General features: G+C 49.7%; 1 protein-coding gene across 1 annotated transcript; it reads right to left on the bottom strand.

The window, feature by feature from the left end:
• Positions 1–205: 205 nt before the first annotated feature.
• Positions 206–27,694, bottom strand: LOC131289610 (homeobox protein B-H1-like). Its single transcript, XM_058318903.1, has 3 exons — positions 26,419–27,694; positions 486–664; positions 206–385 (listed from the first exon to the last, which is right to left on the bottom strand). Exons 1-3 carry the CDS (start codon positions 27,692–27,694, stop codon positions 206–208), a joined length of 1,635 nt encoding a protein of 544 aa, XP_058174886.1.

Below are 27,694 nucleotides of genomic sequence, written 5' to 3'. Positions count from 1 at the left end.
GCTCTCCTCAAGCAACACCTTTGCGGCCCGAACCTGTACCACTACAAGCATCTTCTTTTCCACGGTGTGAAAAAGAAAGGACCACGACTCGAAGGGTGCTCGAAGCGGGAAAACGTGAAGATGCGTTTGATTTTCGGCTTTATGTTTTGCGAGGAAAAACTCTACACCCGTCCCGTATTGCTTCCGGTCGCCTCCCTGCCTACTTCTACTTCTGCGGACTGCCGCCATCGTCGTGCATGATCTTTTTCTTGAGAATGTTCATATCGTTGACATTCTCCAGGAACGTTTTGTGTGCCGACAGTACCTTAACAGTCTCGACGTCCTTCTTCAGCTCCTCCATGTCGCGCTTCAGCTTGGCCCGTCGGTTCTGGAACCACGTGATGACCTGTTCGGAAAAGCCGCGAAAGGATGTTTATTAGTGATTGTCCTATTTGAAACCCCTTTTTCGACAAACAATCCCTTCGAATTAAATTGCTGATCCTTACCTGCGCGTTGGAAAGTCCCAGGGCGGCCGCAATCTCGTCCCGATCCGACGGCGACAGGTACTTCTGGTAGAGGAACCGCTTTTCCAGCTCGAAGATCTGATGGTTGGTGAACGCCGTGCGGGATTTCCTCTTCTTCTTTGGCTGCGGTCGGTTGGCGAACAGGTTTAAATGCGATTGCTCTGCAAAATGCGTGCGAAAAAGGGAGGGGGAGGAAACGAATAAGTAAACGAAGCGGTAAGAGGCAAAAGGTCAGCACATTAGTACGGTTCGTTAATTGCAACGCTAAAAACCCGAAGGCAAACAGTAACCGACAGAGGCCCCCGGACGGATATCCATCGCGGTGGCGATGGCTTCTGCAGGAAAAAACGGCTCCCAATCAAAGGCCCTGCGCCGCCGATTATGGTCCGATCGAAGATTGATCCTCCGACGTTCGTTACCCCTTCCCTAGCCCCGACCCCTCGGGCGGTTGGCGGTTTAATGTTATTTTTGCTTTCGCTCCTGTTTAACGCGGTGCAATAAATCGATAAAGTTTTATTGAGATTTAATTTCATCCGCATGCGGACACCCTAGCGTGGCTTGAAATGTTTGTGAGTGTGTGCGTGTGATTGAACAACAAACGCCTGGGCTCACTTTCTTCGAACCGGCCCTTTGTGTGTTGCCTTTTCCGAGGCAGCAAATATTAATCTCCAATTAACAATCAATCTTGCCGCTTGTACCGAAGTGTTTGAAGGCGCCGAGGACAAATAACCAGGCATTAAGAAATGCAAGAAAGTTGCCTCAGAAGGAAACAAAAACTACATTGACTTCGGGGAAACAACGACCGATGGAATATGTCTAATGCGGTAGCATTTTCCCAGCAGCCCGCATCGGAGGATTGATGAAATAATGATATACATCGTGACAACGGCCAGCATAGTTTAGAAGGGGTACATGGTCGAAAAAGAAGAAGAAAAAAAAATGAAAAAGCTAGAAAGACATATTGACACGTAAAACTCCCGGCCGAAAAACGACAACGACACTAATTAACATCCGAGTGCGAAACGAATCGATGCCAACGGGGCCCAAAAGGCTCGCAGCGTAACGGTTGCGTCCTGGCGTCTCACCCGCCACGTAACGTCACCCGGCGCAGAGCCCGGGAAGAAATATTAAATTAAATGATAACATATTACGGCACGGCGTTACTTTTTTTGGTTGTTTCCTCCACCCGTTTTCGACCACATTTCGGGCGGATTCGGATCTCCGGAGGCTTAGAGGCGCTCTTTTAGTTAGCCGCAACAAGCCGCCAGCCACATCCGTGCGGCGGATATGAAAGGCCAACGCCGCATGGTGAGGGGGGGAGCGAACGAGGGTGGAGAGGAGCGCCAAAACCGCGCACCGCGAAGTGCCCCGTTTTCCATTAACGGTCGGATGCTCCTCGAGCCCGGGACCCGGGCTTATTATTGCTTGCCCCTCTTTTTTTCCCCGGTGTGTCTTTTTTATTTCTTCGTTGGTTATGTTTTATTTCGCCCAAGCCGTGCATCCTCTCCGCTTACCCCCCCCTCCCCGGTGTCGGTTCGGTGCTCGTTCGCGAGGCAATAAAATTATTAAAATTAAAATGAAGAGAATGATTTTTCGGACGAGAAAGAGAAAAAGGTACCGCGGCCTCCAAGCCGCGGAGCGGAATGGGGAGAAAGAAAAGACGGTTCCAGAAAGGGAGTCTTTCACTTCTTTTCGGCAAAATTTATCCACCGTCGGGGATGTGTCCCCCGGGTCGGCGAAAAGGGACAGCACCGGTGTTGTGCAATTCTTTTGCATGTTCAGCTGAGATATTTCAATACATGCCTGCTTCTTCGAAAGCTGGTGCGTGTTTATAGCTCCCAACCCTACCTCCTTTCCCTTTCCGATGATCGAAAGAAGGCACAAAACCTGGGAGGGCAATAAAGTTGTCAAAAGATGAGAGAATTCCTTCAAGGCGTTCGTCATTCGTCTCCCACCGCGTGCACCGAGACGAGGCGCATTATTTTGACAGATAATTAGCAGGCATTGCAAGCCGAAGGGGAGGCAATGGAGCCAGGGGCTGCAGGCGTGCACGATAATTGGCACCCTCGGAGGGTGTCGTTGCGTTTTGATTGGGAAATCAGGCCAGTTGTTGATGCCCGTCGATTGTCACGTCGGTTGCGCCGTTACGTTCGCATACGGTGGTAACGCTGTTTTCGGCGCGTTTGCGATGCAGGACTTTCATTTTCATCCTCCTACACTCGCAGAAATAAAAGGAAAATTATCGCTCGCAACGGATCCTAAAATTAATTAAGAAACATCATTATGATTTAGCGGCCAACTAAAACACTTTGATGAATGTGCGCGCGCCGCCGCATCGTAAAAAGGCGGCTTCGGCAAAAAGGGGGGACCCGTTTCGGACACTTGCAACATTCGAGCATAATTGCGAGCGACAAAATGCAAACGACGTGGAAAGAATGCATTTTGCGGTGGGAATGGATGGATGCAATCGCACGAAGTCATTCCCAAATCGATTCCGTCGCAAATTGACCGCGCAGCGACGCGCGAGTCCGAGGCTAATTAGACTCGCACCCAAGGGTCCGGGGGGTTCGAACTTCGTCACTTCTCGGAAAGCGTGTGTGTGTGTGTGCGCACACGGTGCCGATTTATTTTTTCTCGCTTTTCCTCGCGCCCCACAAGAACTCGCCGCCCGATTTGCTGGAATCGGCGAACGGGGCGAAGGGCGGTTAATTGCCTTCATGCTGGATGCGGCATTCTGTTCCCGTTAAATGAACCGATTAACTGCGAGACGAGCACGACGGGAGAGCAAAACCCCCAACCAGAGGAGGGGGGGGGGGGGCATGGTGGAGCACCCTAAGCAAGCCTTTGATCCGGACCGCAACCATCGAAGGAAAGCGAGCAGCGACACCCGGCTTAAGCCCTCCCGGCTTTTTTGTCAATAAACTTGTCAAGAGGCCCCCCACACAACCAGGAACACACACTCTCACACACGCAAACACATTCTTACACATTTAGACACACTTTTCGGATACTGTGGAGGATCCCTTCCCTTTCTCGGACCGCATGCCGAATTAGCTGAAGACGTTGGCACGTTAGATTAGAATCGGTCCGATTGTTAGCAACATCATCTCCAACGGGGCGTCGAGTTCTTCGGTAGCGACCCGAACGCTTTGTCCGTCGAGGCGGTCCACCAGCGATATTCCCGGGAACGGGGCATAAAATCGACCATAACTTATGAGCTTCAATAATTAGCGTCGGTGTTAGTTCATCCGAAACCCTTCACCGAAACGCGGACTCCTTGGATGACTCAGAGTTGCAAAACGATGTAGAGGGTAGCAAGCAAAAAGGGGGTGGGTAGAAAACACCATTCTGAAGCTGACCAGCGTCATCGAGAGGTCATAAAAGCGGTGTCCGGAAGCCGGCGGACGATGTTTTTCGATTGGAAGGAGTCCTAATTTTGGCGTTTCTTTCCGCGAGCTATCGACGGTTGGAAGGTGAATTTAGACAAAAAAAACAAACAGCACACATTTATTTTGATGTAAGGATTTTGAGACCAAGGTGGCTCTTTATGGAAAATGCTAGACAAACACGGGAGCGAGAGGTAAAGTAAACCTGAAAACCCAGGCACCGAGTAATGGCGTCGACCGCGGATCGATGGCGTTACGCGTCACCGAACACCGTGGGGTCGCAAGTTTTCCCGACGTCTCCGGCACTACCACACATCCACCAAGCACGTCACGGAGCGGACATTGGCTCGAAGAGCGTAAAACAAACAACTCAACCACCCCCAAACGGGGTGGGCGAGGGTCCACCACCCCCTCCGGAGGTGCGTAGGAAGGCAAAAGCTGCTCGGGAAACTGGTCGACTTGCGGCTTGCTGTTTGTATTTGTGTAGTCACCGTCCAAATAAGAGGGAAAGAGAGACAGTCGAAGCAGAAAGCATTCAAAACAACACACCGAAAAAAGTGCTCGCATTTACGCGACGCGCCTGCGCTTCCAATGCGCACCCCTTCCCGTTGCTCCCCCGCCCGCTTTCCCAACGACCAAAGGGGATGAAGTTGATAAATTGATCGAGTGCGAAGGCTCGCGGGGCCCGAAAAACGACAGAGAAAGCAGCCAAGGCGAACCAGTCGAAGCGTGGTCGGAAAAGGAAGCGAACGAATTCGAGCGCCGGAAAGAGAAATACCGATGCCGACTTTGATGTTTGGAAACATTCGGACCATTGGAAAAACCACGCCCCAGCATGGTGGAGATGGCGCCCGTAGCTGTTTGTATTGTGCTGTTTGTTGTTTGGTGGTGTTTCCCTTTTGCTGGTGTGTGTGTTTTTCATCCTTCCAGCGAACCTTTGTTTGGCTTCGGCTCCGGGGCAAGTGCCGTACGCACTTACACTTTGCCTTCGGTCGGTGTTTACTCGTGAGGATGGCAGTATTTTTCACACCACAGCAACCGCTTGCTATAAAGTATTCGCGATGGTTGATTGAAAAGTTCCCGCCGCTGGAGACAAAGTGGTAAAAAAAAGCGATGTCTATAAATAAGCCAGTATTGTTTTTGCCGCGGATAGTTACCGTCACTTTTTTGCCTCAAAATTGGCTTCAAAATAGCCTGCAAGGTTAACAGCCAAGTCAGACAACAAAAACCATACGCTGCTATACGAGCAAAGCCCTCCTCCCGGGGGGGGTTAACTTTACTACACACACCATTAACCGGCTCGATTGGCCGTTTGACTGGCCCCAATAAAACCATAATTGGAACCAGCTTGACTCTGGCAATTTGCAATATTTTTCGAACCACGTTACGTATCTTTTTTTATCTGTTGTCTTTGACTCGTTGAGTGGAAAAGAAAAACACCAGCGAAACCAATTTTGAGCGTGAATTTGATTTCTGTTCGAAAAATTTGAACGAAGTGATCGTGTGAAGGGAGGTGGGAAGGGTTTCGCGCGGGGTGAGGTTGCTGGTGTTCTGGTAGGTAGAAGGCAATTACGAAGCTTGGCATTCGATCTTTGGATGACGCAATTTTTGCCCCCCTCCCCTCCTACCATCACTCGGCCTCCACTCATGTTTTGCTAACGATTGTGCATCTAATTAATCAATTAATTATGGACAGTATATTGGTTGGCCAGGATCGGCTCTGTATTGTTTGCTATTTCGCTCCCTGTCTTTCTTCAGCTCAACTTTATCTCGTTTTTTTTATTTTTACACTCACACACGCGTAGACCCACACACACACCCTTTGTGCCGTCCTTCAAAGGCCTGCTGTTCAGCTGTTATCGTGCATACAAATGATGAATGACATACGCCAAGTAGTCTCCCCTTACCTCTCCCCGCACCCGCCCCCAACTAGCAGGGTGTGCCCGGGTGTCCATTATTTTTCTATCAAACGCCCCATACGCTAACGATGAACTCCATCGTGGCAACCGGGAGGACTGAACGAAGGGGTTGTCTAGCCGGACGCCGGGAGTTCTCGATCGTACGGCACACCCCGTTCATGTCACATCCACTGGTAAATTGGTGCTCGTCAAAGCAAAACGGTACCCCACCGACCCGGGTGGAGCTTCGGGTTCTAACTATAATGATAGCGTTTTCCATCCGCCCCGTCCCGGGAGTGTAGGTTTCTCCATAACTAGAAACAAATGACGGACCTCCGGGAGACCGGCTCTAAAGGAGGAAAAAAAAACTGAACTCAATCGGAGACAAAGACTACCCATTAGGATAATAAGTTTGCCCGTACGGTGAGAATCCTTAGTTAGTGACACGCACGTGCGGTCCACTTATGAGCACGTTCGCCCACCGAAACTAGGTTGACCTATTAGCAATGGGAGCAATTTAATTAGTGCTGATACGCAGCTTTAATCAAACCAACTCCGGGAATGATGGAAGGAAAAACAAACCAGGCCAACAGTCCAATTACGGTTTAAGGAGAATTATCGATTATTTCTGCGTTCGTGACTTGGTGAAGTAATTGGCCCTACTGTGTTTGTTATTTGTGCAAAGGAAAACGATTGCAAACCGTTGGTTAATTTGTTAGCTAACAAGCCGCTTTCCATGAGCTAATCTTTGGAAAATTAGATGAATCGGAAAATAATCCATTTGAATATATTTAATTACGCTGTGAAGGAAAGACACAAACACATATTTAACAACCCACGAGTTAGGTTGAGGGAAATTTTCAACACGAAAAAGTTTTTCCACCGTCTCGATTTTCCCTGTTTTTTTATCACTCGCCGCTACTCACACGGAATCGGTAGCTAATCAATTACCGTCACAAAAGCGGCGAAACACCTTCGCCACGATGCGGCGCAGACAATGACTAAGCATGGCACACAAACGCGCACACCTCAAACAATGATCAATTAACGCTGCAATTAAACCGGACTTTCCACGGATCGAGACTTGTTTAATTTTTCCGTCGGCGAAAACACCCGCGACCGTCTTGTCCCGCGGGTGCTTTTCCCGCCGAGCGAAGTTCCTCGCCGCTGGGGGTGATTGGGCATTTTTCCGACAAAGGTGGAAAAGGTGCAAAGAAAACTGGTCCCTCAGCCGGGCGCGGTGCAGCGGGTTGCAAGGGGGACTGTGAAGGGTAATTATTTTTATGACACGCCGAAATGCGCCCCGAACGACGCAAACACGGCCACGACCCTTGCGTGAATGTCGCTCGTTTTCGAAGTGACGTTTTCGAGCTCGCGTTCGCGGACCTCCCCCCTTCTGGCCAAACAAGCCGGGATTGCCTGCCGTCGATTTTTCCTACCGACCCCCGAAAGGATTGAATCGATTTTTCCTTCTTGCGATCCCACCTCGCTCGTCTTCCCGAAGGCACGAACGGGGGAACGTTTTTCAAATCAGATCGTGACTGGCACTTTTAACGAGCCTCCACGTCTCGCAGCGACGGGCCGCTACTTCCGCTCGTGACACGGAACCTACACAAAGTACGTGGTTGGCTCGATTGGGCGCTAATTTTCAATAAATACCCCAGGCAGCGAACACCAAAGAACAACAAGACCTTAAAACTGACGCCTCACAGCGGAGCTCCGGGTCGGGTTTAGAATTAATCGAGGAAATTGAGGAGGGAAAAACAATGGAAGGTAAACTCTTGAAACCCCATTTGGAGAACGGGGGAAAAACTGGGCGTAGAGGAGCATCTTAGAAGCTTGGGAAATATGCTCGATCGATCGAGAACGCCGCGAGAGCACCGACTTCTGGGCGGTCTGCTCCGCCGGCGGTCCGCTTGACCACCACCGATGATGGGTCCGGATCAGGAAACAGTTGTTTCGCATGTACCATCCCATGTCGGTGCAATTCGATCCAACGTACCGCTATTAAGAGAAACAAGCCAAACCCCCGGGGGGAGAAAAATTCCTCCAAAGAAAGTGAACGAAAGCGACGAAAAAATCACCTCCGGCGATCGAACCGAGGAGAGGATCGAATATCAACGTTGCGTTGTCGTGTCGAACGCTGACAAAATATTGCTCCGCTAGAACAACCGCTCGCTGTCAAAACAGGACACTTTGCAGGATGCTGCAGGTTTAATGGTTTGCCCGCAATGTTTCCTCACTTTTTCTTCGCGCTCGCTTCACTTTCAACTCCACTGCCCTTCTTCCTCGGTGTTTTTCGTTGGGTGAAAGTTACGAGAGAGAGAAAAAAAAGGAAAACCGATGTCGAGGAAAGAAAAGGTCGGTCCTTTGGGAGAGCAATAAATTAGGGGTGAGTGCAAGGGTCATAAATTTTCTTCCACGCCCTTCTTCCCCACACTCTTCCGGGGTTCTTTCCCTCGGTTCTGATGGCGCGCGGATTTCTGCTCGAAGGCGGAAAAAAACCGAAATCTTTCTCCCAAGCCCTTCGGAAACGCGTATGCAAATGGAAATGGCTTCGGACGCAACATCGCCGGAAGCACGCGGCGGGGCATCGAACATTTTCCGAGGCGAGCGGAGCGTTTTATATTCCTCTCTCAAGTGGAATCACTCAGCGCAAACCGAGTTTCAACTGGGAAATGTGTACAAGCGTGTGTGTATGTGTGTGTGTGTGTGTGTGTGTGCATGGGCCGCTATCTAATCGACCATGGGTTACGGGTCCTGCCAAAACGACCAGCTCGGCCTTTGCTACGCCACAAAACACCGTGTGAGGAATTGCTTTCCTAATGGGCATGCGGTTATCATCGTGCTCGTTTGGCGTGGGAGAAGGTTTCCCTCGCGAGTTCGGCCACTTTGAATCCCAGCGTCGAAGGTTAGCTAGCATGATTTATTCCTCCTGGGAAAACGGGATCATCTCGCCAGCGTTCGGTGGTGATTAATTTGTCATGTTTCTGAGTTGAGCCAACAAAGATTGCTAAACAGTGAAGCGAGGTATATTGGATTTTAAGTTTATTCGATCCTTGAAATGGTCTCCGAATATTTGAAATGTTCAATACACACAAAATCAGACGAGTCGTAAAATCTGTTAAGCTTAATTGTGTAATTAAAATCACCCGTAAATATTTGCAAACAAATTAATAATCCTACCAACGAATTCCGTTCCCTGGGAACGTAACTAAATTGGTATTATTTTCCCTCGTTTTATTTTTTCGCATTTTCTGGGTGGCCGGTTTTTGGCAAAACAACGGAGCTGCATTTAACTTTAAAACCTTTGCCCATTCTAGCCATCGTTAAAATCGTCATAATTCGAACGCAGACGAACGAAATTCGGGTGTGTGTGTGTGTGTCGTTCCAGAAACGATTTCCACCCAAACAGACCATCGACGTGAGGCGTAAAATTTTGCAGAAATTGATTGAACGATTTATTCGCCAAGCGTATCGGCAATCCGGGAGCTTTACAAGAAAAAGCAAAACATCCGTTGAGCAGTAAAATCAAGGGAAACCCATTATCAGACTCCCCTTTTCCACCGGGTTGGAGCTGAAGGAATCCCGTTCTGCAGTTGCCGCACCCAGCGTTCCCACTTCGCGGCCTCGCGGAGGCTCATAAAAGTCAAGCCAAATGTGCTCCAATGCAGTCGAATTCGAAAGCATTAACACCGCCGCAATGAATCATCTTCGGGCCGCCCGTGGCACCAAACGGCACCGGGAAGAAGAATCTTTGTTTTCGCTCCGAAGCGCCCAAGCTTGCTCCTCCGCTGGTGTCATAAATCCTTCGCCGGTTCGAGCTTCTCGTTGTGCATGCAAATCAATGCCCTCGAAGCCTCTCCGCGGCTTCCCTCCGATGACTCCGATCCGCAGAAACTGTGGCGTTGATAGAACGGAACCGTAACGAAGTGATGCGCTTAAGACCCTCCAGCTCGTGGCACCGTGGCTCGGGCGGGAGTCGGAACGTTACGTTCTGCACCATGTTGGTCCTTCGCTGGACGCAAGATCTCGTGAATTCGCGTCATCCGCTCGTCAGTTGGACGCGGGCCGCATAAAGATTTACCACGATCGCTTCACATTTGACTCGCTAACGCATCGAAAATGTCTAAATGTGTGCTGGCTCGGGAAGGAAAACAAAGGGAAAATCCCTGCCTCGCCGAGTTAACCGGGCTTTCAAAGAAGGCTTGAAGCGGAGGCTTGAAGAATCCGTTCCAGCGCCAACACCGCTTCGGTTTTCGCTTCGTGGAGTGAATATGATTGCGAACGGATGGAAAGCGGGGCTCACAACATAAAGCGAAGCCGACAGCGGCAGTCATAAATGCTAATATTAAGCATCAATTTACTATCGTTTAAAAGCCATAAAATTAATAAAAAAAATCATTTCACCGACGGCGGCTGCGGAACCCGGACAGCTCGGGCATCATTTCGATAGAAAGAATTCCGAGCCCGAGTTGAAGTGCCACGCCGACGAGGAGACACTCTGCGGTGGAAAGTTTTGTGTACGTTTGTGTCAGTTCTGGAACGGGTATCGGGGAAAAACTGAGCCGAAACTGAAATAATAGCACTGGAAAACCCCCAACCAGAGACTCTTAAGCGACGCACTGCTACTTAAGATAGCGCTGAAAGAAGAAAGCCTCTTCGCAAATGGGCTCCGGCTGCGTTTCGCCGATAAGTAGACGGTAATTATGATTGTTTGAGCAGAAACATAAACATTTGACTCACTCTCTTGAACCACTCGAGCCGGGGTTCGCGTGAGGGTAAGAGTTTCCCTCGGGCGGTTTCCATCCCAGAGGGACGACGGGGTGGGGCAGAAAGATTTGAAATCTTCCAGGTGCAGCGGGCGGCAGCGGCTAGATCATCCCCGGTGCAGGGTGCATCCATCGCTCACCCGATTGCACACGCGCATCGGATAGTATGACGAGAAATGATTAATTCACTTTCTTCAACCGTCGTGCCTTGGCGCAACCCTTGGCCAGCGCAACCGTCGGGACGTGATGAGGGTAATTTTTGTCGGTCATTATCGAGCAGGGGAGGGGGCAAGCAAGGGGCAGAGCAATGCAGGAGGCAAGTGAAGAAAAACCCTCGCAAAGCCGCAGCAGCTTGGCTTTGAGGTTTATTAATTTAAAAAATCATTTATTCTTCGTAAAAGTGTTACCGTTCAACGTCGTCATCGTTCAGTTCCGTTCCGAGCCCCGAGGGAACGCTTCGGTGTTCGTTTCGCTTCAAGTGGTTGAGGGCTCGAAGCGAAGATAAAACTCCCCGCGAGTGTGAGAGCGAGAGCGAACGAATCGTAACGGGCCGGGCGGTGAACGGGGAGCTCTCCTCGGAAGGATTGATGATCGACGGATCGTTCCCGAAAGGACTATCGGGAGCAGAAAAGGGACGGAAGGCGGCACAAAAACGGGCGAGCAGTTTACAGATCAGATGCTCGTTCATTATTGCCATTATGGTGATTGTATGATGATGATAATGTTGAGAGAATGCACCGGCCACCGAATGCACACGGCGTTTCGGTGACGTACGCACACGTAAGCCATCACTCCCGACGGAACTGTGCAGCCCAAGCCAGACCCTCGGCTTACGGAGGGGGAGCTGCTCTCCGATATTGTGATTCGTTTGCGGGGCACCCTTTGGTGGTGGTCGTTGGCCAAGGTTCTCGAGGCCGGGGCCCTGGAAGAAAACAGGAAAATTTGCCCCAAAGCGCTGCTCACTTTTTCTCCATCTTGCCTTTGATCTTTCGCCGACGAATTCTCCTCCGAAGCGGGCGGGCGATATGAAGAAAGAAACCGCCCGACGACGACGACGACGACATCGAAACACGCCGGAAGAAACCAGAGTCAAAGAACGTAAAGATGTTGTTTTGTTAAGCTTTGTCTTTCTTTCATAGTTCCTGGTGTATTTTCAGCCATTTGGTGTAAGAAGGTGTCACTCGCTACGTACCAATCCTTTGACTGGTATGAAAAATCTTTCAGCAAAATTTTCCTCCAAAATCAAAGGCAATTGGCATTGGTAAGAATGCTTTGATCCCACTGCAGGTCCATTCAATTGTTTGTTCAGGTTGCTCGGGAAATGCAACGCGAAAACCCGGTGAAGCGCAACGTCTGCCGGCTAGACGTCGTGTTTGTTTTGCGGAACACTAAAGATCGGTTTCACATCTTCTCGCAAGCAGACGAAATCTGCCGGTGTTAGGAAAATAGTTCATTTTTTTTTGTTCCGTTTAGCAACATCCGTCCTCAAGGCATATGTTTCGAGTCTACCAGCGTGTGGTTCGAACGAATAAAATGGAACGCTTGGCAGTCAAAACAAATGGTTTCGCAAAACCGAAGACTGAATGACCTCGATTTTTTGTTTCGCTCGACAGGAAATGTTTCGAGCAAAACGATTGATCTTCTGTTGTTGGTTTAGTTTTGGTTAACTGTTTTCGTAAGAAATAGCGCAGGAATTAATGCCGATCTTAAACCTACCACGCCACGAGATGATGTTTTATTTTATGATACGAGCAGGAACTGATACAGATTCGTGGTAAACCAATGATTTGTTATTCAATGTTATCAAAGGCATTAATTATTTTAAATCAATCTTCCCTTCATGACGCCCGTTTGTCTACCAGATTAAGTCTAACAAGCTAAACGCACAGCACACAACAAATCCAACCGCAAATGTAGCGAAACCGAGTTTATAGTTTTGTTTGCAGCAGCAACCAGCACAAAATGGTTTTCTCGCCCCTAATCTCAAATTAGTCAATTTCTACCACTCGACAGTTCGTAACGACGCGTTGATAAAAACCAAAAAACGAAAAACCCCAAGTCATTGGAGCAGGAAAGAGGAGGCGAAAAACAAGGGAAGGCAAGATTGATTAAACGAACTCGTGTCGTTGCTGAACGGAGCGATTAGAAGCAGCGCTAGCTGTATGCGTTTTGTCGCCGTCGAAAAGCGTTTATGGTCTCGGAGGCGCACAGGAAATTGAAATGACGCCAAGCGTGTAAAAAGGGACGCGGGTCCAAAATGTCCAAACCGCGCGGAACCACCATCGAGGCGCGCGAGGCGGACGACGGGGAAAAACAAACTAAAAGCCATTTATAAAATTAATCGAAAAACGGACGATGGACGCGGCAAACGCAATGCTCTCATTCGTCCTATCGCGCGCGTTCCGTCGTTTCTTAATAGGATTGTCGCGATCGTAAGATGGCGATCGTTTTACGGACAACGAGGCGATCCCGCGCGGAAGGAGGGATTGTCGTTGGTTTTCTTTCATTCTCTCCGCGTCCCATTCGACGAGCGTGCGGTGGGTTTTTCGGGGTGCGTCTTTTTTGTCAACCACTGGAGCATGTCCAATGGAACCGCGACCCCAGCCGAAGGTGTCCACCGTCGGCGGCATCTGTCCAGGGTGCTGGGTGTTTTTCTTTTTCCTCCCCCCTTCTCCCCTTTTGCCGCGCGCATTAGTCGGACCTTTCTCTCCCTTTCGTCACGTAGATTTCACTAATGCGACCAATTGCACCGGAGTTTGCTTTGGCCTTTGTGTTGGCGTTCGGGAGCCACCAACCAGCATTTCCACGCTTCGGTTGGCGTCAGGTGTGGGTTGGTGTGTATGGGAAAACCCCTCCACCGAATGACGGGCGACGAAAACGAACCACCGACCGCTCAATCCACTGGGTCGCCAATCGAACGGAAAATGGTAGCCAGTTTCACGCACGCTAAACATGTCCAGACATCCCCCTGCGACACGGCTGGGTTGGTCGGCTTCGAAACGGCGGAAAAGCAAGTTGGTGGGCAAAGATTTCTACCCATCGAAGCATCAAACCATACCCAATTGAAAAGTGCTGCCCAAGAGACTAGCAGATCTTCTCGGGATGTCGGTTGGAAAAGGAGGAAATAAACGTCTGAGAAAATTAAGCAGATGGTCTCGCCCGGAGGTGGGCCTTTGCCTCTAACACTCGAGACTCGGTTTTGGCCTGATCTCCGGACCTCCGACGTTGCCGGCGGTAGTTTGCGCTTTTTGCCAAATATGCTTCTTCATTTCTCCTCCTCAAGCCGCTCCACGCTCGGTAGTCAGGTTCGGTCGTGGAGGCTGTGCGATGACTTATGCTCCAGTTTTCGCTTTTCGCCCCACTGAAAGCGTGCAGCCGCCGGGGGAGGGGAAATTGATTGGAAAACCGACCCGCATTGGGTTGGCGAGACGGAACGTCTGGGTGGCCCGTGTTCGTGGATTGCATCTGTTTGGAAGCACTCATATTTTGACAAGCTCACGCTTGAAGCATTCCAGAAGCAGTCAAACAGAAATTTCGTCGAAAAAGGGGGAGAGAAAAGAAAATAGAAATCAAACTAGACGAATGTATAGAAAATCGTTCAAAATAGTTTGACTTTTAAAGACGATTATCAAACGATCAACCTAAACAGATAAATTTTGATGGAAACTTAACCTGTAAAGCAATCTGGTAGTCATCGTCCAAGTAATGGAGGTAGCTATAAAACGGCCATCACTCTATCATCTGTCAAATTAAATTCACCACAGTGTGTGCCGCCGTCGATTCGACATTCGGAGGACGTGGGATGGTGATGCTACTAAAACATGTCAACAAGCGCCGGCCAAGTCCCCGTCGCCAAACAATCGTCCCCAAACAAGCGCGGGGCGCTGAGCGGGAACTTGTGGAAGGATGAGGCATCCCTTTCCACGTCGCACATACACAAACACACACACATGCTCGCCGGTGGAATGAAGAATAATCACCCGACCATAAATCACATCGCTTCAGGGTGTTGTGTTCGTGTCGCCCGGCATCTTTTGCGCCAACTCCGGTGCTGATCACGAAGGTGGACCCTCTCGGAGGCCGTTCAATGACTTTCCGGGAGGAAGGTGAAGGGGAGCGGCACGGTCGTAAAGCAAGCGGCATTTATTGCCTCGCAACACGCCAGCAACACGGGAAGTCGGAACGGAACGGGAACGTTGCCTTTTGGGCTTCCGTATGACGGTTTGCCGAGTGTCAAGTGTTGTTTACATTGGGGATTAATCGAAACAATCGCTATCACTTCGCCCGCGGGAAGGAACAAAGCACCGATTTCGATTACATCCTGGGGATGGCAGCAAACGGGAAAGAAGTGAGAAAGCAGCAAGTGAAAAAAGATCCAGCTTCATGTCCGCCAGGGCTTGATTTATGGGGCTTCGATACGCCCGAAGGATCGATTACCAATCGGTCGCTCCTGGTTGGTGACGCTTTCCACCGTCGGGAGAAGTCACCGTTCCTGGCCAGATTGTTTGATTAATTAGCCAATAATCGACCGATCTGGGAGACTTGTTTGCTTTTCCGTTTCTTCTGTCCGCCAGCGGCCTACAGAATTCCCTGTAGCCAGGGAAAACAGGTTCGCTCACTCACTTTCACGCAGTTTTCCCTGTTATTTCGTTTCGTGTGTTTACACTAAAAATCATCACTTCACACACCGTGCTCAATTTGTCATCGGCAGTGCCGACCGGAACCGGGGAACCACGCCGACGGCTTTTCCCACCTTCCCACCCTGGGCCGGGCAAGTGGTAATAGTTTAATGAAGCATCCGAACGCAACAGGCTCTCAACAGTTGGCCAGCTCGGTGCAGCTTCGGCCGACTTTAGCCGCCGTCGACCTTTTCGTAGCTGCTTCCGTAGTCAAAACGGCCCCCGAAAGGCCGGCTCGACGATGGCCACATGTGGTTTTCACTTCGCTTTGTTTCTCCGTTTCTAACGCTTTTCCTCGTGTTCTTCCGTTTGCCCGATTTTGCTGCCTGCTTTTTACAGTTCCTTTATGCCGCTCCGACGGCACAAGCAGTGCTCTTATTTGCATAACAATGTTCAATGGTAAGTGATCATAAATAAACATAATTACGGTTTCACCTTTTTTCTCTCTCCTTTGAGAAAAATACAAATTTTCCTTTGTTGTTTCATTTGTTTTTTGACTGTTGTTACACTTTTATCCTCTCCTTTTGCTTAGTTCTGTAAGAGATTCACCTTCGTGACGCATTCCAGATCATTTTTCACGCTTCTTTTTTGAGCTTGTATGTTATTGTTCCTTGATTTGATTGCATTTTCTGCATTCTTGCGTGTTTCGTTTGAACACCTCCAGCGGTTCGGAGGGTTCGCGAAAAAGAAAAATTGATACAATCGATCGATGAAGTACAAGTCCTGTGAGATTCGCCGACTTGACGTTTCAATTCGCGTGTGGTTCGGACGTCCCAGCAAACATGTGTTTGGGGGCATCATCACGAATCTCACTTTAGAGTTATCTCTGGGTTCGGGCCTTTGTTGTTTTCGGTGGCCGGATGGAAGGTGTTAGAATTGATCAGCACTAACTCGCGGGCGCGGGCTGCTGAGGCTAATATTTTAGAACAAGGGTGTCGAAGAAACGGGCTGAACGGGGCGCGGTGGCCGGAGGATGGCCAGAAAATCCCACAGCTTCCTTCGGGCCGGGTTCGATAATTACAGGGCACGCATTTGCCGCCACTATCGAATTAAGGGCGCTCCGGACTTTGTTCTCTCACTTGCTCTCTCACTGTTTTCATACTTCCTCTCTCTCTCTTTTCTCCCCCTCCGTCGCCCACTAAAACGGGCGGAATAGATCGAATGGGGAGGCCGTTGGAAGTATCAGAACGAGGCGGTACCTTTTTTGTTTTCCGCGGGAGGAAGCACCCGAAGATCAAAGACAAACGGGCCGCCACGGTAATGATGATACTTGCGGTCAATCACTGTAGACGCTTTTAAGGAGATGACCACCGCCCACACTCCCCACCCCACCCGGTTGGCGGAAATCAATTAACAAATCAATAATTGCTGCCCATTCATGACCGCTTGGACGTTACGCGCCACTGGGACATTCGAAACCACATTCGTTCTTTCTCTCCTTCTCTCCTTTGCGTCTCGTGTGTGAAAATTGATTTCGGAAAAAGCGGCCTGGGAGATAAAGGGCGTGATAAAAGGGATACACTCACGCCGGACACACGATATGAAATCCACTTTGATGCGTCAAAGATGTGGTAGATCCCACGACGAAACCGTGTAACCTGTCGCTGGCCGACTCTTTCACACCTGACGCTTCTCCCGGCGAGCCGCTGAATGGAACACGATCGCGAACAGCAAGGCGAAGGAAGGTGATTTAATTTGACAGCTGAGTGAGTGCCGGGCTCGTTACGGAGCGTCGGGGATTAGCGGCCCGGGAGGATGCAAAGCCGATCCGATCCAATCCGATCCGAATGTCCGGTGCTGAGGGAGGCATGTTCGCACTTGGGCGCTTTCCCTTCCCGCACCCCACCGTGCAGCGGAACCGACGATCACAAGTGCTTCGGCGATCCGTCTTTGTTGTGATTGTCGGTTGTCAGGCAGTGACAACGCAACACACAAAAAAAAAGAAACGGCCTTTCCTTTCGGTAGGAAAGGTGAATCAAACATAACCAAAACAGTACCAAACAAGATTAAATGAAAAGGTAATCTGATGCCTGACCAGGAGAGTCGGTAGGAGTTGGGAGAGCAAGTAGGAAGGCTCGATTTCAGGTCAAACCAGTTGAAGACTTAATTGGATGCGAATCCTCTTACTGACACGCAAGATGGCGTAAAGTGCGATGTTGTGAAACCAGTTGACGTCGGTTGGCGTTGGCAACTGCCAGCCGGTGCTAAAAGTAAACCGATGGATTAATAATGTCTTAAACATTCCCTCGTTGACGAGAGTACTTCCTTAATATCTGCCATATCCGTACCACATTGAACGGCCATTAATAGTATCTCGTTTTTTTTATCCACTCGATTTAACTTTCAAATAAAAACATTACATCGCATCATTAAGAAATCTGAATGGACTGAAGGTAAAAAAACCATATTCAGCCTACAACTGAGGCGGAAAATCTTTCTCATCAGATGCTAATTAATACCAGCGCCGGGCATAAATTAGTCATTATGGTCCATTCGTTTTCCTTCCTCCTACAGGTTCACACCGAATATGCCAGCCTTTCCTTGATATGGGTCGCTCATTCAAAGGCCAAAAACAAAAACGGATCAAACCCGAACGAGACATGAAAACAACCAGCCCGCCACACAACAAAGACCTCCATGATCGTTACCATGGTTTGGATCGTTTAGCGAAAATCTAAAATTAATTGAAACACAGTTGCGTTCGCTGGGCATAACATTTCTGCTCACATGTGTGTGTGTATGTGTGTAATGTTTCTTTTCCTTTATTTGATTGGGCACTCGTCTCCCATCCTTCAGGGGTGTTTTTCCGAGGCTTGTGCCTCTGGATGGAAAGCTTCTACCCAAACACTCCGTGCATAACGCTGTAATCGACCGGCCCGGTATGTGCGAGTGCGCACAATAGCACCAACAAAGCAACGCATAGCTAAACAAGATACACACAGACACGGTGGAAAGCTCATTCGGGCCTCCCAGGCAGAGGTCCGGGGCGCACGAGATAGAGTTATTACCGGCATCGATCTCCCGCACAAATTGTGGACGGAAAAAGCATCAAAACACCTAAAGCTCAACCCCGGTCTTCGGCGGGGATGAAGAAAAATCAAAACGGACACACACTCGCAAGTGGTAAAACACTGCGCACCGAAGGAAATGCTGATCCGGTTTACCAGAAAGGAAGAGAGCGAGAGAAAGAGTGTGAAAGACAAAGCAAAAACTGAGTATGCTCGGCGAAGATGGCAACGAATCTGGGCAGATCGAGTAGCCACCAAAGTATCCCCGCTCCCAGCCCTCCTGTTGTGATGCTGTCATCTTTCCTTTCTCACCTTTCGAAGCCCACGAAGACACCACCAAAGAAGAGAGAGTGAGAGAGAGAGAGAGAGATAGAGGGTGAGCAAAAGAGCGAATGAAAAAGCTCCGTGTGGCTCATTGTGCGGCGGCCTCCTTTGATCTTCTTCCAATTAGCCCAGCCGACACCTTTGGGCTCGGTCGGCATCGGCCTTTGATCACCTTGTTGCTGCTTCCACCATTTATCCCTGGAGGCCCCTTGCCACACACAGGCAAGCATCATCATCATCATCATCAACATCATCCTCCTCCTCGGCGTCATCGTCATTGACAGCCTCCGCAGCGAGCGTTCCGAGCGAGATGGCACGAGGTTCCCTTACGGGCAACCGACCTAACCTGGCCGTTGTTCGCTCATCAACACCAGGCTCAAAGGGTTAATGGAAGACCTGGGTGCGAAGGCAGGGGGAGGGTGGGGATCGAGTGTGATCGAGAGCAGAATTACTCCCGCGAGGCGGATCGCGCGATTCGAACGAATCTGGACAGGAAGGTGGTCTTGGAAAAGGTAGCGGAGGGTTGTAAAGAAGGAGCCCGAAAAGGTGAGCAATCTTGCCGGCGCACACTTGCTGCAGACAATCCGTCTTAAGAGGATATTAGTTAGCACTTACATCGAAAGCCAGCGGGATAGAAATAAAGAGAAGGAGGGAGAATTCATAGTGAAGGCTTCCTACACAAAAGCGCGCTTCGGAGTGATGTGGATGTAGGGGAAAGCGTTCTTATATGTACCATGGAATCTATTTATGAGGGTCAATTGATTGGGGAAACCAATTGCTGAAGGATATTTTGTTAGTTACAAACTATACAAATATTTCTATAGCAAACCACATCAAACTTTTTTAATAATGCAATGGAAACTGTTGAGATCCAGCAAAATTTCTTCCCGAAAATATATCAAAAAGTAAAACAAGAAACTATCCTCATGATATACTAGTAACCAACCCAAGACATAACGCAAAAAATAATCTAAACCTAGACAATTAAAATAGTAAATACGCTATTTGATTCAGTATCAATTGTTACTTCTATAGTTGTTCATAAAATCTGCAAAATTGATGTTTATCTGTTTAAGCAAAACATATGTAGAATAGTCAACAGTACATCTTAGAACACTTTCCCCTAAGTACACTTGCAAATGTGGCGCATGCTGGCATGAATCGTGTGTTTCTAGCGTTTTTGAGCTCATAACCCCTTAAAGGCTTCCCCACCGAATCATCATTCCCAGCCCCCGATCCCCTCCCCAGCCTATACTCATACCTCCAATCCGATCGTTTCCGCTGGCATACATTCAAATCTCGTTTGATTCGCTTGATTTCCCCTCCCAGTGTCTGCTAATCCTTCCCGATCTTCGCTTCTTCGCGTCTCGATCAACCTCATCACATGTGTGTTTGTGTGTGAGTGTGTGTGTTTATGTGCGTGCTTCGATCGGTCGCCCCGTTGTTGGCTTATTATGACTTTTATTGTTGTTTCTAATAGTTGAATGAGTTATGCTGTTCATCGGGTTCCTTCGTCATGCCCTCCCCTTCCAATGTCCTTCCCACTGTCCACCCAATTCAGCTGAGGCGGCATTGTTTGATGCTGTGGCTGGTGCGTTTTTTTTTCTCTTCATCCTTTACCGACTTTTTGTTCACCCGAAACCCTCGAAACAAGGTGAATGTGTCAAACGACACGGTATGGATGGAAAACCTGTTCGATCCGTGGATCTCACACTGAGCGCTGGGCGGTACGGAGCTCCTCTCCGACCCCGATTCAGCATCCAGTGGCCATTAAGGCGATGATTTAGATCTTGAGCGCGGAATTATCAATGGCTAATAGCTATTAACAGCTTTCGGTTGTTCTTGCCTTGTCCACCGTAATCCCGCGCGATCGGATGTGGTCGTCGGATGTCAAATCGGAATGGAATTGAGACTAAGCGGCGCTAATTGGAGCAAACCTCGGGGACGGGAACAGGTTTCAAGAGCCGTTCGTTCTTTTCACCGCAATGCAGAGAGATCAAATGGCCGAGCTATATGAAATGCATGAAACGTTTGCAAAACATAAAACGGTGCAAACGCAAAATGAAAAGTAAGGTAAATAAAACAATACGCAAAAAAATGGTGAAAAAACAATCTTCCCTTTCGAGATCGAGATCAAACGCAATCGCGAAAGAAAATAGAACCACAAAGGTAGACCAGCTAAACACACATTCGTCCAGTGCACGGCATATGGTGCCGATTGCGTGCATAATTCCACCTAAGACGGTGCCGACTGGAAGACGGGCGCGAGCGAATGGTTCGTTTTTAATGAGAGGTTTCTGCAAATCTTTCGCGCGTGTTAAAATTACTGCCAATTTTGACAGCATTTCACATGTTTTTATCTGCGATTTGGCAAGAAAGAAAAAAAAAACAACACCACCCTCCCTGTGTCGGGCCTGACCGTTTCGAACCGCAGACTTTGCACATCGGTAAACACAAGTGCATTTGCCTTCCTTGTCCGATGTGGTGCTTGTGTTGGTACCTGCATACACACGCACACGCGTACAATGCAGCATGTGTGTGTGTGTGTGAGTATACAACGAATAACAAGGAGATCGAGAGCCGAAAACTGTAATCAACCGGTACTAAAGTGATTAAGTCAATCAATGAAAAATTGATGATCTGTCGGCGCGCGGCCTTTGATGTCGAACGAACATTTTGTATTCCAAACCATCCCCAAACCGGCGGCGGCAACAGCAGAAGCCGCAGCCGGCAAGTCCTCCGTGCGCCATCGGTTGAGGAGTCTTATACCGAATCGATTGTGAACCGGATCGATTGAGCTCGAGCTCGAGCTCCTTCGATGGCTTGGCCGTCGCGCACGCCAAACCGCCTCCCTTCCGTGTATCGCGAGGGGAGCGGGGGGACAGCGAAGAGGGCCGCGGAGGGGCTAAGTAGAAGAACAAGCGCTAATAAGCTTCTCCACGGACCGGCGGGTTTCCTCTCGCGTCGACTGAAAAGCCTCCACGCTTATGTCCGGCGTTGGAAGAACCGAACGGACGGACGGATGGACGGACGGGTGTGGGGAGGGTCGAAGTGTCGATGTCGAGCGGAGGTCGAACGGTTCGTAGGAAAATTTGCTCCTTCGGTGCTACGATCAATTATGAAATGGATCCATTTCAGTGCGGATGTATTGATTTTCTACGGGGCCCCGCGAATGAGCGCCGGAGTGAAAGCGATACATTATCGGAGTAAGTTTTCCAGCCAGCTCCGCCATGTTCTGATCGGTTTTATGGTTGATGGCGAGAAAATTATGGAAGATAAAAGTTGAATGGGGCGAATTGATTTTACTTGCCTTTGCGATAACAGTACCTGTCCGGGGTATTTCCTTTCACAAACGGTGCTTCCTTTTCGATTAATTTTTATAAGTAGAGAGCATGATCTGAACTAGAAGGTTTCTCAACGATGATGGATTTGAAACTAGTTTGGTTTAATTTACAATGGATTGGCTTTGAAACTGCAAACCAATAAATTGTATTGGGAACAAATTACCTCCCGTTATCTCCCGTACCGAAGGCCAGAAAAACGTGGAAACTCACAACGGGCGATAGTGAAATTGATATTCCAGCTTTTCCAATATTTACCCACTCGGAACTCTTCGGCCCAGCGAAGATCAAAGAGCACCTAACCGTCCGAACGGACGCTCGTCAGCGAAACGCCAAATTTGCATCCCGAGCGACGCATATAAATAAAAAGCTTAAAAGAAGTGTAGCCGAAATTAAAAGGATGCGCGTTGATTTGGCCGCCGTTGAGGGAAACGGTTGCCGACGGGGAAAACAATTAAAGCGACAGCGGCTTGGCTTCGAATGGGTGTTTGTGTGTGTGTATGCTGGACGCTATTAGTGTCAGTGCTGGAAAGCGAAATTTAAGGGCCGACCGAAGCCGGTTTCGGGCTGCAGTTTGGCTGGAGTTTGGAAGAGCCCGCTGCAATAGGGGAGCTCGCATCTTGACATCCGGAACGTGATAATTTAAAGTGGCACTTTGGCAAGAGAGCCTTTTTCTCGAGTTCGGGCCGTTTAGTCGAGCCGCGCTGATGGCTGTCAGCTGCCAGCCCGTGTGCACGGGTCTTTCCTGGTGACACTGAATGTGTATGTGTGACTATGCGTTAGCGATCCGTCAGGACCTGTGTGCGCGCAGAGGTAACCTTCGATTCGTTCCGACGGCGAAAAAGTCGAACCCGTTGCGGCAGGTTGGCTGCGCCATGACGAATTCGATCGATTCATCACGCACTCGCGCCGCGGACGATTTTCGGCGATCGCCAACCTGCCCCCGGGGCCGGAACCGGGCTCACCTGGACGCAAGCTTCGCCCGAGACGCGGGACAGGATGCACCTGATTAGTGTTTTCGGCACGGCGACCCAAGACCAAGAGATGGAATGGATAAAGTCGAACGAACCTCCGCCGACAACGACGAAGGAATCCCGAAAAGAGTGACCCGAAAAGGAAGGAATGAAACCCATACCAAACAAGAAAAAAACACAACGCTTCCAACCCGACAATAACATAATTGTTGGATCAATCTAAATCGGGTGTATCCAATTGGATGTAACGTGTTATTTTCTCTCACTTCCAGTAACACTTGGTTTTTTTCTTCCCTTTACGGACCTTTGGTTCTCGGTTAGAAGTCGTCGGGAAGCCGACCGACGAAAATAAAAAGGCACAAGAAATGTCTAATGGAATTCTTAGATCTTCTGCACCGTCCTTTTGGTGCCCGATAGCGTTATCCTTTTGTTGTGCTCCCTATAAAAAATATACAAGGTTCCTCTTTTATTCTGGAAGGTCGCGAGAGAACCCAACCTATCAAAAAATGTTCACCATTCCCACGCACCCAAGTTCGCACGGCGTTGTCCATCGCGAAACCGCACAACACGTCGATAGCTCATCTGGATGCAATTTTTCCCCAGGATCACTTTGGCCGACCGGCCAACCATTACGCATAATCACTTGCGCCATCTCGGTTGCGGTAGCGATCGATTTGATCTTGCGGCGAATCCTTTCGGGGCGAAACCGGAGGCCGTACCCGGTTCCATTCTACCTGCCACCGGGTCGAGGAAGGAGTTTCGGTAATTGGATATTGATTTATTGCTCGCACCCTCGTACACACCGAGCCGCGCCAGGGCGGCTACTACTGGTGGCAATTTTGGCAATTTACGATCGGCTTCCCACGTCTCAAGTAAACCTCCTGGTGAAACCATAAACTCGATTAAATCACGATCGGGTCAGGTTTATTTTTCCATTTATTTTCGGGGGTGTCCAGTTGGTTCTTGTGGTTCGATGCATGAGAACAGCGGCAAACTGGGAGATGATTGAACGAAGGTAAATCATTCTCATCCAGACACGTCTCAACGACGACCCGAACAGAAGTCGGCTGGCAACAAGGTAACCAGAATCGAGTAGCTAGTTGCTTAAAGGTCGAATTGGTAAACCACCACCGGTCCGGTACGATCATCATCCATGAGGTAAAGTAACCTGTAGCTTGAGGCAAAAACAATCCGCTGGATGAATCACAACTCGGAGCACTCTTCGGGGGGGGTTTTACAGTTTCCTTTTTGTAATTCCATAGCGAAACGGAGCCGGATAATAATTCGCGGAAATTATGATGATTTATGGCCGCTGCCTAAACGATTAGGCTGGACCGGGTCGTTGCGAGACGGTAACAGCTCTACCGACACCGAAAAAACACGGTTCCACTTCGCCGGTGTTTATTAGCGGACGTTCAAAGCGCAACTACTCAGCTCCAAAAGACATTCTAGGCCCGCTTTATCGGCGTGAAATTCAGCCCGGACCAGCTGAAGTGAGAAGAGCAACTGCAAATTATCGAGCGACGAGCAGCAAAAATGCAAATACCAGCGCAATCCAGGCGTACGAGCGTAATTAACCCCGAGTGAGCGACGTGTCGAGACGGACGATCGTGCCTCGATTAAGCAGCATCTCGTTAGTTAATCAGTCTGCAGCTCCTCGAAAATGGCGATCTTCACGATAGGCTTCCAAGTGCGGCGGGAGTGGGGGGAGCCACCCCGTGGGCCTCCTCGGTGGGTCAACCGTCGATGAAAATTGCTCGTTAGCTTAACAAACGAGTCCGAGAGTTTGCTGTACAAGTGAAAAAAAAGGAAACACCTCACTGGGAAGCTCGGCGGAACTACTCCCCGCGTTACCATGCATTAATGCGCGCGCACACTGCACCGTCAGCGGAAAACGGAGCAAAACAATGGACAATCCTACCTCCTGCCCCACACCACTCCATCCTTAGACCCTTGTTTAACCCGTTTTCCGCCGACAAAACACGACATGCGTTGTCTATTGCGTTTAATCGCGTTACAATCGCGCCCGCAAACCAACGAACCAAAAGTCGCATAATGGCGGCCCCCGAGGAGCTGGGCACGATGGTACAAACGCGAGCGGCAAAAACAACAAAGTCTAAAACAACGCGAACACGAACACCGGTTCACGCGGGCGGGCCAAGGGATGGTCGGGGGCTGGAAGAAAATGATAATCGGATCTCATTTGTAAGTCTTGCTAATCTAATTTTAATTCCAACCGATTGGTGGGGGGAAGAGGAAAGTGTTGGTGCAGGTGGGTAAGGTGAGCGACTAACGTTACGGGCGCGCACCGGTTCGTTGGTTTCCAAGCCCGGAGTGGTTATCATGAAAGTTGCATGAGCAGATTTAATAAATTTTCCGACACTTTCCAGCGTGGCTTTCCAAGTTGGCTCGGTTGAGGAAAACAACCATTTGAAACAGGGGCCCAGTGGAAACATAAAAAAATGGGTGCTGAATACTGGGATCTAGCCAATCTTCATATTGTTCCAGAGTGCAGTGCCTTGAGAAAATAAGTTAAAATATATTTCTTGTCTATGTAAAGTATTCTTCATTATTTACCGAGAATATTCAATAGAAGAAGATAGGTAAAAATACTAGAGAACTTTCTACTTTTCGAATTTCTTTTTAAAATTGGTTTGTGAATATTTTCCTTCAAATATAAATTTTATTTTAAATTTCAAATCAAATCATCAAATGAAACAAATTATTTTATTTCATGTACAAAGTTTAAACAACGCGGCAACTTTTTTGGAATGTTAAAACCACACCAATTGGCTCCTCCTAGTGTCAATCCATTGGGAAACCAATTACAAGCGAAAAGTTACCCCAAGACGCAGCTGTCCTTTCAAGAGCAAACACACTCCCAGCCGATGGTTTTTCTGCACACCACCGGGAGCCATTACTAACCGGTCTTGTTGGCATTGTTCTTCGGCTCATGTCCTCGGGCGCTGCGGGAAATTCCCTCACGACCGGCGATGGTCAAACATGGACTATCGACAAACATCCGAAAGCAAACACCGAGCCGGCTTGAAAAGGAAGTGTGAAAATTGCCGCTCTTTGCACTCGGTACGCACTCAGGTGAAGGTCGTCATTTAAGGTCCACCACAGAAAACGGCAAGACTGGTTTTGCCAAATCGAGCGGGTTGAACAGCCGTGAGTTCCAAGAGCATTCAATTTATTAATTTATGAGCCCATCCATTTGATGAACCATCCTGAATTTTAAATAGAAGTTATTGGTGAGCACAATTGGCGGTTTGAGTTGAAAGATCGTCTCTGTCTTTCTGCTTGACGTTTGCTACTGATGTCTTGAGATGACAAACCACGTCATAAGACCATAATTGGGAGTTCATAAGACGACCAGTTTCTTGAATTAAAAGAATGTTTAGTTCCAACGGAACGTACGTTAAAACTTTTGAATCAGTGAGGCGTAAGAGTAGCGAGAAAAACTAAGATTTTGTCCCTCAAAATATCCACACTGGGAAATCATAATATTTTCCAAGAGTTGGGAAACTTACCACCATCATCATTGGCTTCGTCGAAGTTCTTGTTGGTCATCTGAAAGAGGGCATCGAGGGGCGTCCCGTTCGGTGCCGTCTTCCCACCACCTCCCTTGCCACCGCCCGAACCCCGCTCACCGTTCGCTCCACCTCGCCCATCGCCGGAACCCGCACCCGTCCCACTTCCACCGCCCACGCCCGACGAGGACGACTGCGACGACTGGTGGCTCTGGTGGTCCGAGCCGCGTCCGATTTCCGGCGAACAGCAATCACTGGCGGCCGAGCTGGACCGCTCCGATCCGCTCTCCGACGGGATAATGTCCATGCTCATGTGCCGCAGCAGCTGAGCCTGCGCCCGGAAGTGTTCCTGCAGCTGCTGGTGGTAGTCCAGCGCTAACCGATGCTCGTAGTGCAGCAGGGCGGGTGGCAGGAACGGTCGCACGGGAATCGGCCCGCGGAGATGGTCCCAGGGTCGCACGATCTTGCTGGCAGCCTGCTGGAGCGTACTTCCACTGTGCGGATGATGCGGGTGGTGGGGATGATGGACCGCGAGGTGAGCCGCGGGATGGTGCGCCGACAGGTGATGCAGGTGGTGCGGATGGTGCAGACTAGCGGCGGCCGGTGGAGGACTCGGCTCCCGCCCACTGTTCGCCTCAGCATCCCTGCCCAGAATGTCGGCGATCGAGAAGGACTTGACTCCTTCGGCCGCCGTCGAGCCGGCGGACGATTTGGTAGTGCTGTTGGTAGTGGTGGTGGTGGTGGTATTGGTGGAACCGGTAGTGTGCGGCGTAGTACTGCTATGGGTGGAGGTGTTGGTGCTACCGGAGTGGCAGGTAATCGGCGTGGTAGGACTCGAGCCCCGGCTCGTCGACAGCTCCTTAGGACTTCCGCTCGGTGGACTCGCTGGTTCCGGCCCGCTGCCTCCCTCCGACATCCGGAGACGCTTGAGAGGTGTGAAGTAGTCCTCGGCCCGCGCCTGCAGCGCACCGGCGACGGCGGCATGTGCCTGCAGCGCCGGGTGGTGCGGATGATGCGGATGAACGAGCGGATGGTGATGATGGTGATGGTTGTGGTGATGGTGGTGGGCGGCGGCTGCAGCATGCACCAGATGTGTCACGGCCAGGGGGTGCGGGTGGACCAGGTGGTGCGCCGGATGAGAGCCATCGCTGCCGATGGGCGGAGGGCTCGGGGAACCCACGGAGATCTCGGAACCAGCCGGACTCGCACTGGGCGGCGGAGGGCTACTCGTTCGGCACAGCATCTTTCCCGTCCTCAGTTCCGCTTCTTCCAGCAT

The sequence above is a fragment of the Anopheles ziemanni genome, chromosome 3 (assembly GCF_943734765.1).
Source record: "Anopheles ziemanni chromosome 3, idAnoZiCoDA_A2_x.2, whole genome shotgun sequence".
Classification (NCBI taxonomy): domain Eukaryota; kingdom Metazoa; phylum Arthropoda; class Insecta; order Diptera; family Culicidae; genus Anopheles; species Anopheles ziemanni.
The sequence above is the reverse complement of the archived record's forward strand: the minus strand, read 5'-3'. Positions and strand labels throughout refer to the sequence as shown.

Coding starts and splice junctions, on each gene's coding strand:
- LOC131289610 (XM_058318903.1), bottom strand. CDS start 27,694: ATGCTGGAAGAAGCGGAACTGAGGACGGGAAAGATGCTGTGCCGAACG. Junction 665..26,418: donor CGAAGCCAATGATGATGGTG/GTAAGTTTCCCA, acceptor CGCATTTTGCAG/AGCAATCGCATTTAAACCTG. Junction 386..485: donor TGGGACTTTCCAACGCGCAG/GTAAGGATCAGC, acceptor TTTTCCGAACAG/GTCATCACGTGGTTCCAGAA.